This window comes from Hyperoodon ampullatus (assembly GCF_949752795.1).
Source record: "Hyperoodon ampullatus genome assembly, chromosome: 3".
In the NCBI taxonomy this organism is placed as follows: Eukaryota; Metazoa; Chordata; class Mammalia; order Artiodactyla; family Ziphiidae; genus Hyperoodon; species Hyperoodon ampullatus.
Window position 1 is genome coordinate 137,351,367 of NC_136916.1, and position 12,096 is coordinate 137,363,462.

At 33.9% G+C, this 12,096-nt stretch overlaps 1 protein-coding gene across 5 annotated transcripts in view; it reads left to right on the forward strand.

The window, feature by feature from the left end:
- Positions 1-12,096, forward strand: part of KIAA0586 — a gene marked incomplete at its 5' end in the record, with an annotated part of 114,289 nt that overhangs the window by 22,049 nt on the left and 80,144 nt on the right. For 4 of the 5 annotated variants that reach the window (XM_079699607.1, XM_079699603.1, XM_079699604.1 and 1 more), the window contains 7 exons: positions 356-573; positions 978-1,050; positions 2,500-2,727; positions 3,696-3,870; positions 7,170-7,364; positions 8,825-9,012; positions 10,821-10,934. In XM_079699607.1, coding sequence (XP_079555733.1) covers positions 356-573; positions 978-1,050; positions 2,500-2,727; positions 3,696-3,870; positions 7,170-7,364; positions 8,825-9,012; positions 10,821-10,934 — 1,191 coding nt within the window. The remainder of the gene's footprint in view (positions 1-355; positions 574-977; positions 1,051-2,499; positions 2,728-3,695; positions 3,871-7,169; positions 7,365-8,824; positions 9,013-10,820; positions 10,935-12,096) is intronic. The other variant, XM_079699606.1, reaches the window with a different exon arrangement.

Sequence of the window (12,096 nt, forward strand, 5' to 3'; positions counted from 1 at the left end):
GGAAGGAGAACTGTGAATGGCCCTCGTTTATCCAGTTCACATTGTCTGCTCTGCCTACCTAGAGCCAACTTGCTCTTATTTTGTTTTAGCTTTCTTCACCAGATAGAGCTTTTTTTGGCCACCGAACTGCTGTGGGCTTGCCAGCCCCATTTCACTGAACATTCACATTAGTGCTTCTAAATGGAAAGAAACTTTAGTTGCCAAGTATTCTTTTATAGCTCTTCAATTTGACAAATTGATTCCTTAGACTATATTGGCATAGTATATGTCCCAAACTATAGTAATAGCTCTTATTTGGATTAAAATATTAATATGAGTTTTACATATTAACATTCTTGCTTTTTTATCCTTTAAGCCAAAAGAATCTCAGATTGTGTCAGAGGTTGCTGATCTTCCACAGAATTCCATTAAGCTTCAAATAACCAATACGAGATCCGTATTGAAAGATGCTGAGAAGATTTTGAGAGGAGTACAAAACCATAAAAAAGTACTTGAAGAAAACCTGGAAGCTATTATTCGTGCAAAGGATGGAGCTGCCATGTATTCATTTATCAATGCTCTATCTACCAACAGGTAGGACAGGATGTTGGCATCCCAAGGTTTTTTATGAAACTGCCAGTTTACAGGCTCTCATAATTTTTTTTCTAAGTGCTTCATTTTGTTTTAGTGTGTTTTAATGTTTAGAAAATGTTCTTCATTGCCTTTGACATGTGGACTTATTATAAAGTTGGAATTTGGGTATGTACATGTTGCTATTATTTTTCACAGATGTTAATTTTCCCAGTTTTTTTCTCTCCTTGGTACATTTCTTCTGGGATCTACATGTGCTTTTCAAACATTCGATGAAACTAATAATATTGGTTTTTCATTTTCAGATGAAGGATATTGGGCTACACAATAGATTCAAAACTAGGTAAGAGATCTATTCTTAGGACCTTTAATGTTAATTTAAGAAAATTCTTTTTTCTGTTTTGTAGAGAGATGTCAGAGAAGATTCGAATCAGAAAGGCAGTAGATAACTGGATTAAAACTATTTCTGGAGAAATTCAAGTAAGTATTGGAGAAAAACAGAATTAATTGAATTCTTAGGAGATAACATTTATTACAATTTACAAGTATCATACATATTCTCAAAATAGTCCTTTTAAGTCCACTGATAATTCTTAATTTCACTCTGTCACCCTTTATACTTACTTAGTAATAAGTTTCATTTTACTTAACATGTGCTTTGTCTCGTAAATTATATTATGGCTGTTAATTGGAAAATTGTGGATAATAACTAAAATATGAGTGATTTGAAAGAAAATTTAGCAAAAGCATTTAGAAAAGGAAGAAGTATACTTACAAAAAAAGGATCCTTTAAAAAAAAAGACAGCAGATTTAGAAGCATTGGCTTACCAAAGTAAAAACATCAGTTACTTAAAAGGAAAATACTCCACAATATTTTTAAGGTTACTAAGTTTAGAGAAGTCAGTTCCAGCTGGAAAAACTGCCACTTTCTCACCTCCACAAAGCTCATGGTGTATCTTCAGACATTAGCATTGCAAAAATCCACGACAGTTGTTTTTATCAAGGGGTCAGTAATTTAAAGGAAATTCTTAAAATTTTATGTATTTGAAGAAGCAAAACTAGACAGGGTAACTCATCTTTACCTTGGGGTGCAAAATGTTTTTTCCTGACTGTAAGATGTGTGTATCTGCGTACTCACAGTGGTAGAAGATGAAGTGTTAGGTTTTTTTGGTTTGGGGGATTTTTTTTTGTTTCTTTCTTGTTTTTTTGGGTTTTTTTGGTTTTTTTTGGCCTCACTATGTAGCTTGTGGGATCGAACCTGGGCCCTCAGCAGTGAAAGCACAGAGTCTGAACCACTGGACCGCCAGGGGATTCCCTAATATACAGTTTTAAACACTGTTGTTTTAAGAATATATACCTCTAATGTGGTTATAAAGAATTTATATTAGCTGCTATGTAATGCGCCAGAAAAAACGTGGGCTAAGAGTCAGAAGACTTGGAGTTCATATCTGGTTCTGCAGACGACTAGCAATATATGTCACTCTATAACTGTGGATTTCATGCAAAGTATGCTTGTTTAAACCTACAAGTAACTTTAATTTATAAATAAATCTCAGTGTTTTATTACAAAATTGCTTACTTTTTGGAAACGTATTTTTTAATTTAATTTTTGGAACAGTTACTATATTCATATGGTTTAAACATCAAGAAGTGTAAAAAGCTTTATAATGAAAAGTTGCCCTCTTATCCCTGAACATCATCTACTATTTCTCATCCCCTCTGCTCCATAAAACACCAGTCTTTTTAATCTTTTGTTTATTCTAAAAAAGAATTTTTATTCATATGTAAACCAATATCATTTACTTATAAAGCCTTTAAAACTGCTAAATTATATTTCTATAGCAGCAGAAAATAAATTCTAGTACTTTTGATGTGAAAGCGTTACTACTTGGATAGATTTTAAGTAATTTTAATTTTGGTTATGTTAAGGATGAACTGGCAAGAAAAGATTATGAACAAAAGAGATTTGATCAGAAGAACCAAAGGACTAAGAGAGTTCAGAACATGAGTAAAGATATTAAAACCAACACACAAGACAAAACGGTAAACAACTCTGTAATTCCAAGAAAAGATTCTCAAAAACAAAAAGAGGAGCAAATTAGAAATCCACCTACAGGGAGCGTGCCTGCTTCAAGCTTACAGAAAGAGAGAAAAGAGGTAAGATCCTGATCTGGTTTTGTGATGTAAACGTTGCATTATAATTGATCATTTTTTAAAGACATAAATAATGAAATGACTATGAAAATGTTTTAAAAATATGAATGACTATACAAATGTAAACCATCTTTAAACTAGTGATATTTAGAGTTTTGGATATCCATAATGTAGAAATCACTGCACAAAGTATGCAGTTCCTTCCTTCTGACATCTCACACTTATAATCACAGTATTTCAGTTACAGCAGGTATATCTAGAGATCATCTAGTCCAAAAATTAGATCCTCTAGTTCATGGTATTCAAAATTGTATTTCATCTTTGTATGTTGTATATGTGTGTGTGTGTGTGTATGTGTGTGTAAATTTTAGTTTGTTTATTTTTCAGTTTAACAAATGTCTGTTTAGTGCCTAGTGATTGGGAGGCATGGTACTAGATCCTAGAGGGAATTTTTTGGCTGTTCTAACTAAGCTGTAACTTTGTTAATGCCAGACATGGATTGTTGGGCAGATTCATAAAGCACCTGATTAATTCAGTACTTAGTACTTAGTAGATGCTCAATAAATGCTACCTTTCTGTGGCATTTAGATTATGATTGAAGGTGAGATCAGGAATGTAGGAAATTATTTAAAGACTTGGTTTATGTTATTTTACTGTACTTGACAGTTATTACTTTCATATGTAAAATGTGTTTAAACTTACTTTTTGGTGCTGAAAATATGCTTAGTAGTGTAAGAACCTTCATGTTTTTTGGGTGGATGATTTTTGTATTTAATTTTCATGCTTTGGAAAACTTAACAACTGTAGTTTGAGAACTATCTCCAGAATTTAAGAGCCATTCAACATAGAGGACTTTCCTGACCTGATCATTCTTAATATAGTACTTAAGCTGGCAAAAGGAGTTTTTAGAAAAATGAGATGAGTGTTTGATGACTATTTTGCTGGTGAGTTGAATAACTTTGTATACTTAGGGGTTTTTGAAAGCAACCACAGTGGTACAAGACAAGGATTATATGTTACAAATCTATGGAAAACCAGTTTATCAGGGTCATCGCAGCACTCTTAAAAAAGGACCATATCTCAGATTTAATTCTCCATCTCCTAAGTCCAGACCACAGAGACCAAAAGTAATAGAACGAGTTAAAGGTAAGGAACCTCATTTTTTGGTGATAAAACTCATTTTTTGTGGTATTGGTTTAATATGTAAAGTTTAATTTTTGCTTTTTATTACTTATAAATACTGTTCAAATTATGTAATGCTTAGGGATGGAAACATTTCCTTTTAGGAAAGTAGGGAAAAATAGACCAGATTCAAGATAGGATCAGTGGGGAAAAAATAGGATTAGATGGTATCTTCAGATAAAGCATGATAAAAATTTTTGAGATGATGACTTTTAAGCAATTTAAATTATAATCTAGGGAACGTAGACATTTCCTTGCAAAGCTTACTCCATCACATTCTTTATGAACAGAAAGATAAGCCATATGCTGTACATTATCATAAAAGTGCTTATGGGCACTTTTGCAGTTTGGTTTGTCCTCAGAGAGCCTTAGTTAGCAAAGGGGAAAAAATTTTTTGTTACTTTAGTACACAACTAAAAATATCTTTATTTATCACTATATGTTTTGACTCACACCTACCATTTCACTAGTATATTTACATATAACTCTTAGTTAAATATTGAGTCCGTTGACCTTGGTTACATTTTGAAGTTTCTCAACTTGTGCTTTAGCAGTCTGTAAGGCACTTTTACAACATGCCGTCACTCGTGGATCCCAGCTCATTTTCCTTTCTGATCCTTTCTGGAAGTTGGAGCTGTGGCGGTTGCTTTATTTTTCCTTCCTTTCCTTTCCAAAAGTTAGTTGATCATATAGGGTGTCAGTTTATCTAGAAATCCTATAGATTTTATTTTACTAGGCTTGTGGATGATATTTACCCTAATGTTTCCTTGTTTCTTAGAGCTTGCTATTAACTTATATTTGGGGTTTGGAAAGCCTTTGCAAAAAATAAGTTAAGGTTTTAAAATACTTTTAAATCCAAAAATCACTTTATGAAGTAACCCTTTTGATGGTAGAAGTGATTGAGAACCTATGGACCCAGGCTCCTCCTGGGGCCTTGGTGCCTGTTATTCCCTCTGCCTGGAGGGCTTTTCCCGCAGACCCTTGCATGGCTCACTCAGTTCTTTCAATCTCTGCTCTTAGCTGTTAGCTCCTCAGAGAGGTCTATGTTGACCATCCTATCCAAAATATTATCATCTAACCCTCTCCATTCCCTTGCTCTGCCTCTTGTTCCTCATAGCACTTTTCACCATCTGACATTATACTTTTATTTGTTTATCAATTTTTTTCCTTACTAGAGTGTAAGCTACATGAATACAGTTGGTTTATTCAGTACTTGTAGTCCCTGTGTCTGGAATGATGCCAAACACATTCTAAATGCTGAAAAAATAATATTTTAAATAAACATTCAAGGGGCTTCCCTGGTGGTGCCGTGGTTAAGAATCCAGCTGCCAGTGCAGGGGACATGGGTTCAAACCCTGGTCCGGGAAGATCCCACATGCCGTGGAGCAACTAAGCAACTAAGCCCGTGTACATCTGACTTTGATATTGTTTCTAAAAAATCTTTAAATACATTTTTTAAATCTTTAAAAGCATTAAAAGTGCTTACTATGATGTTACTATTAGACACTATCTACATTCACTTCCCCCTCTGCCTTTAAGTTTCTGAGCGTTAGCAGTGAGAGAAGTTACTGCTAGGCACCGTTCAGATTCTATATGGCACCTACAGTACAAACATGGAAGCAGAGGTATCAGTACCACCGCAGAGGCCCCCTCCACTGAAGAACCATTTGTTTGTAGCAAGTAAATTAAACGGCAGTCTTCTCTGAGGTGGTTGCCTGGAAGCCCAGAATTCAAACTAATCTATTGTATTATAGTAAGAAATAAGCAACATCATCCCTTTCAGACTAAACAGAACTGGGTGGAAACTAAGAAAAAGAAAAAGAAAACCTACCTTAGGTCTAACTAGGGTTCAATTAAAAAGTTTTTTACAAATACCTTTATCTGTCCATCATTATTATACTAGGTATTGTGAAGGCCACAAAGAGTAAGATATTGTCTTAATCCTCTTAAACTGGAGGACTTCCCTGGTGGCACAGTGGTTAAGAATCCGCCTGCCAACGCAGGGGGACATGAGTTCGTTCCCTGTTCCAGGAAGATCCCACATGCCATGGAGCAACTAAGCCCATGCACCACAACTACTGAGCCCGTGTGCTGCAACTACTGAAGTCCATGCTCCTAGAGCCCATGCTCCGCAACAAGAGAAGCCACTGCAACGAGAAGCCCATGCACCACGACGAAGGGTAGCCCCCACTCGCCACAACTAGAGAAAGCCCACACGCAGCAACAAAGACCCAACGCAGCCAAAAATAAATAAATAAATTTATCAAAAATAAATAAATAAACATTCAAGAAAAATATTCCTTCAGTTGAATGAATGAATACTTGAGAACATGATGAAAAAAAATATAGATGTGGTACTAAAATATTTCTTCCTCGGATCATAAAACTATATTTAAAAGTCTAGATTTATAAAACTGCTCTTATATTAAAAGTAAAAATGTAGAAATGTCAGGTATTTATTTATCAATAAAAAATATTTTAGTTTCTTTTCCTTTACACTTTTAGTTTTCTTCACTTTTCCCAGGTTCCACAGAAATTTATGTTCTTCTCCAGGGAGACAGATAATCAGAAAAATTTCTAATTATTTAAGAATTCAGGATTTAATATCTATATAGGTTTACTAAATAGTGATTTAAAAATGTATAATGTTATTCTGCAAGGTTTTAATAATTATAGAATTTGATTATCTGTACGTAATTTCAAAGGATAAAGCCTGGTTATACAGAATAATGAGAGTATGAAAATATTTTCAATTCCAAAAATGATCATTAACTTTCTTATACTCATAGGAAAAAACTTAACGAGTTAAGTAATACGTTCTGAATATTCTTTTGAATCTTTATTCAACATTTTTTTCTAGTTATTGTATCTTTTCTATCATAGTAGTTGCACAAGTTGTTACCTCTATTCAGAGGTTGAAAAACCATGACCTGCAGGTCAGCTGCCTATTTTTATAAATAAAGCTCTATTGGAACATAGCTATTCTCATTCATTTAAGTATTGCCAACGAGTGCTTTCATTCTACAACAGCAGAGTTGAGATGTTGCCACTGAGACCACACAGCCAATGAGGCTAAAATATTTACTATCTGACCAATTAAGAAAAAGTTTGCCAACCCCTGGTTTACTTATATTTTGGGGCCCTGTAACCTTATTATATAGAATGAGATCTTTCTGTGAGGAAGGGTTGCTATATTTGTAGATGACTGCATAGTAGATGTTCAAACAATATTTTAAAATATCTGCCATTGGTCATTATTATAGGCACTAAAGTAAAGTCAATAAGAACACAAACTGACTTTTATGCAACAAAACCTACAAAGACAGATTCTAAACTGCAACATACCATAACTACACTGTCTCCTGGTGAGCAGCAGTATTTGTTCAGCCCAAGCCGGGAAATGCGTACTTTTTCAGGTACACTGGAAGGTCATCTAATTCCTATGGCAGTTCTTTTAGGTAAGACACAACAAAATATATGGGGTAAATTTTAGAATTCTAATCAGCAACAGCAGAAATTACAAAGTGATACTGACATAGTAGTCACCTACCTTTTCCTTTATGTGTTGTTTGTATTTGTGAGTAGGGCCTCAGAATGTGTCTTACTTTGTGTAGTAGCAGTCTCTGAAATGATGCTATATTACAGGAAACATTCTTTTGGTATTTTATAGTATATTTCTGTAGATGAAATGAAATTAAAATAATGTTTAGACATGTCATAGACATTCATAATAATTAAAGAACTTGAGGATTTTGATTGGTTTAATATCATTATGTCTTAGGAGAAGTACTTTGAATTACCTTTTATATACTTTTGGACTAGGCCATGAGAAGTAAAAATTATGTAGTTGTGTGTTCTAAGCTAATAATTTGTTATTAACTTATTTGAGGTCTCTCAGATCCATCATTGTAAAAGTTGAGCAAATAATTTTTGTTCTCACACTAGCTCTTCAAATTTTGTTAGCTATTTTATTCTTTCAATATCACTGCGATTCTTAATTTTGATGAATTATTTAAATGTGAATTTTTCAACATAAGAGAATTTTTTATTTTTGATATTATGGGTTAATAGCATGTCAACTTGGTAGCTGTCTGTTCAAACATGTCTTCTACTAAAATAATAGCTGATACTTATAAAGTTCTTACTGTGTGCCAGGGACATATCTAAGCACTTTATATATATATTAACTTATTTAATCCACTGTATAAAACGCATGGTAATGTACCAATTTTATAAATGAAGAAACTGAGGCACAGAAGAGTTCAGTAATTTGTCAAAGGCCACATAGCTAGAGTGGAGCCAAGATTCAAACCCCAGGCAGTGTGACTTTAGAGTCTGTGTTTTTAATGAATGCACTACACTGTCCCTCTTTACTTTGAAATTTAGGAAACAAATGGAACTTTTGAAGTGAAAGGTAACAAAATTTTGACAGCTATGATAGTTAGCAGATAGTTGGCCTACGTGCTATTTATTGGTAGTCAAACACTAGTATTTTGTTGTCGGTTTTATTTTTGTCTGTTGCTGCTCTATGAAGATTTGAGAATAAAAATAATACAACACAATGCAATACACTTTAGTTTTGGCTTTGCCACTTACTATCATAACCTTTGAAAAATTAAGTTATGTCTCTAAACCTCTGCTCCCTCAAATGTAAAATGTGGATAATATTAATACTCCATAAGCTTATTTAAATCAGATAGTGTATGTGAAGTGTTTAGTACATATGAGCACCTAATGTTAGTCGCTGCTAAAAGGATGACATGTGGGTATGATGGCAGTGGTGATGATAGAGGAAAAGGTGATTGCAGATAGTGCTTTCCTCTCCTATGAGAATTTAGGCATAAAGATCTAGGTTTTATATCAGAATTTTCTCTTTACTTCTGAAATGGTTGACTCCTTTTCCCCCAAAATTTTTTAGGACAAACCCAAAGTAATAGTGATTCCATGCCACCTGCTGGAGTAATTGTAAACAAGCCACACCCTGTAACAGTGACTACTTCTATTCCACCATCATCTCGAAAAACAGAAACTGGAGTAAAGAAACCTAACATAGCAGTTGTAGGAATGAAGTCAGAAAAAAGGGATCCTCCTCAGCTTACTGTGCAGGTATTCAGTGTGCATGAACAGAAAAATTTAAGGAAAAAAATATTTGGCTTAACTTTAGCACTTAAAATCTATTATATTGCTTCATGAAAACTGTGCTTTCATGATGGGTCTTTCCTTCTTTAAAACTATGATATTAATGTGATATTGCTATCCTCATTCTGCATGATTTAAGCTACCTTTTCTAAGCTGATAACTCATATCCAGGTGACTTGATGATATTCCAAAGGGAACAATTCAATAGTATGTAATAATTAATTTTAAAAAGGCTTAATGTGTTTGTCTTATATAATTAATACTTTAATCTTTATACAAACATATATAAGAGGACTTGAATGAATGGAGAGAGAACTTATAATGTGAAGCTTAAATATTCAAGATGACAATTCTTCCTAAGTTAATGTATAATTTAAGTGAAATTGTATTAAAAAAATAAAAGCCATGATTTTTTTAAAACTTGAACTTTAGGATCATTTTGACATTTGAAAGAACAAAGGTTTAGAAAAGTTGAAGTGTTTTGATACTGGTCCTATTTCAGAAATAGCCTTGGTTATTTAAAAAGACTGTAACATGTGATAGATAGTTCATTAGTCAGTGGGAAATAAGATTATTTTAAATGAAATAATGTATGTTATAATTAGTTAGCAGTGTGGAAAATAGATTGGTTTTAGACTCTAAACTTTTACTGTGTAGCAAGTGAGTTCCAAATAGGCAATAGGCTAAAGTATAACTACAAGATATAAAAACATAGAAGAATTAGAAGATAATTGCATGTAGTCCTTATCAAAAATGAAGTTAAGTCTGGATATAGAGGATAGTTATGATAGAAAATAGATTTGAATCTATAAAATCTAAAACTTATATATGTAAAAGATTCCTAAATGAAAAGGAAAACAACATACAGTGAGAACATACGAAAGGAATATGATAGAAAGTTTTAATTTTTAAATATAAAAACCTCCATAAATTAATAAGAAAACATAAGAGCAAATCCAGAAATATTCAAAGAACATGTATAAGAGTCTACAGAAGAGGAAGTTATAAGCAGTCAAATTGAGTAATTTAAATCTTGCTAGTTACCAAGGTAATGCAAATTAAAATAACAATAATATACCTCCATTTAAAAACTGTTCTTGCTGAAACACTTCTATTATCTAATTTGGGTGAAGGTTGGGTAAAACATAATTAGTTATGTTTTTGATGATGAAAATAGAGCTCTTCATTGCATTTTGGCAGTAATTACCAAGAATCTTAAATATTTATGCTTTTTGGCTCAAGAAGTTAGCCTAATATCTGGCTATCTAGCATAATGAAATAATTCAAAGTTCAGAGAAAAAAACCCTATGTATATATGAAGTTTTTTGGAGTGATATCTATCTATCTATCTAATAGTGAATATATAAGGAATATCCTAAATGTTTACCAACAGGAAATGATTAAATAAGGCATGTTTTTTCTTGAAATACTATACAGTCATTTAAAATACTATTATGAAGTCTATATGGAAGTATAGTAAGGTGTTTATGACCTAATTACAATGGAAAATCAGGAATGAAACTGTTTTAGAATTTAGCTATGCATAAGTTGATAGTAAAAACATAAAGGGAATAGTGAAAATAATGTTGTCTTAAGATAATAGGATTCTTTATGTTTCCCTTTTATTTTCCAAATTTTGTAAAATATGCTTTCATATTTAAATTTGTTATCCATTGACTTTGCAATAAAAAGTTAAATATGTTATTGATACATAGATTCACAAATATTTGAGTCAAAATGATGAACTGAAAGCTGGATGTTGTATTCTGTTATAGGTATTACCCAATGTAGATATTGACAGCATTTCAAATGGTAGTGCTGATGTTGGTCTATCTCCGTCTAGTCCCAAAGAAGCATCTCCTCCTCCTCCTCTGAAAACCTGGATACAGGTATGTTCAGAAATGTATTCTATATCTTTGAGCAATGTCTGACTATGGATTTTTAACTAATGTTATTCCATGCAAAGTCTTCCATTATAATCTATTTTAATAATTTTGGTTTTAAGGAAAAGATTCAAAACAAATGTGAAATTGCTTTTTTTTTAATTAATCAATTAATTTATTTTTGGTTGCATGGGTCTTTGTTGCTGCGCATGGGCTTTCTCTAGTTCCATCGAGTGGGGGCTACTCTTCATTGTGGTGCGTAGGCTTCTCATTGCAGTGGCTTCTCGTTGCAGAGCGCGGGCTCTAGGCTTCAATAGTTGTGGCACGTGGGCTCAGTAGTTGTGGCACGCAGGCTCTAGAGCGCAGGCTCAGTAGTTGTGGTGCACGGGCTTAGTTGCTCCACAGCATGTGGGATCTTCCCGGACCAAGGATCGAACTGTTGTCCCCTGCACTGGCAGGCAGATTCTTAACCACTGCTCCACCAGGGAAGTCCCTGAAGTTGCTCATGAACTCGAAAAACAAAGTTTGTTTAATATCCTTACATTTATAAATGTTCTGAAAATGATAACCCTTAGTGTAACTTTTTGGTAACTTAAGTTGTAAGACTCATATGTGAAGGAAGAATTTCTGTCTCTTTGAAGAAGAATCTTGATTTAAATGGGAATTAAATTATAGTTCTCCTGAATGTGAATTTTATAGTGACAATTGGAGTTTATGTTTTGGGATGTTACTTTGTCGTCATACTATTGACACGATGCAAAAATATGCATTTCTTTCTAATATTTATTTGCTGCTTGTGATTGAATGACAAAATTATGACTTTACTACACAGCAAAATAGCACTGTAACATTTTCCCAGGTTTCATCTATTGTAAGCAAATTCGTTCATTGAGGATACAGTTTTTTTTTTTTTTTTTTTTTTTGCGGTATGCGGGCCTCTCACTGCTGTGGCCTCTCCCGCCGCGGAGCACAGGCTCCGGACGCGCAGGCCCAGCGGCCATGGCTCACGGGCCCAGCCGCCCCGCGGCACGTGGGATCCTCCCGGACCGGGGCACGAACCCGTGTCCCCTGCATCGGCAGGCGGACTCTCAACCACTGCGCCACCAGGGAAGCCCGAGGATACAGTTTTAAGGAGAGGAAGAACATCAATTTTTCACAATCAGAAATA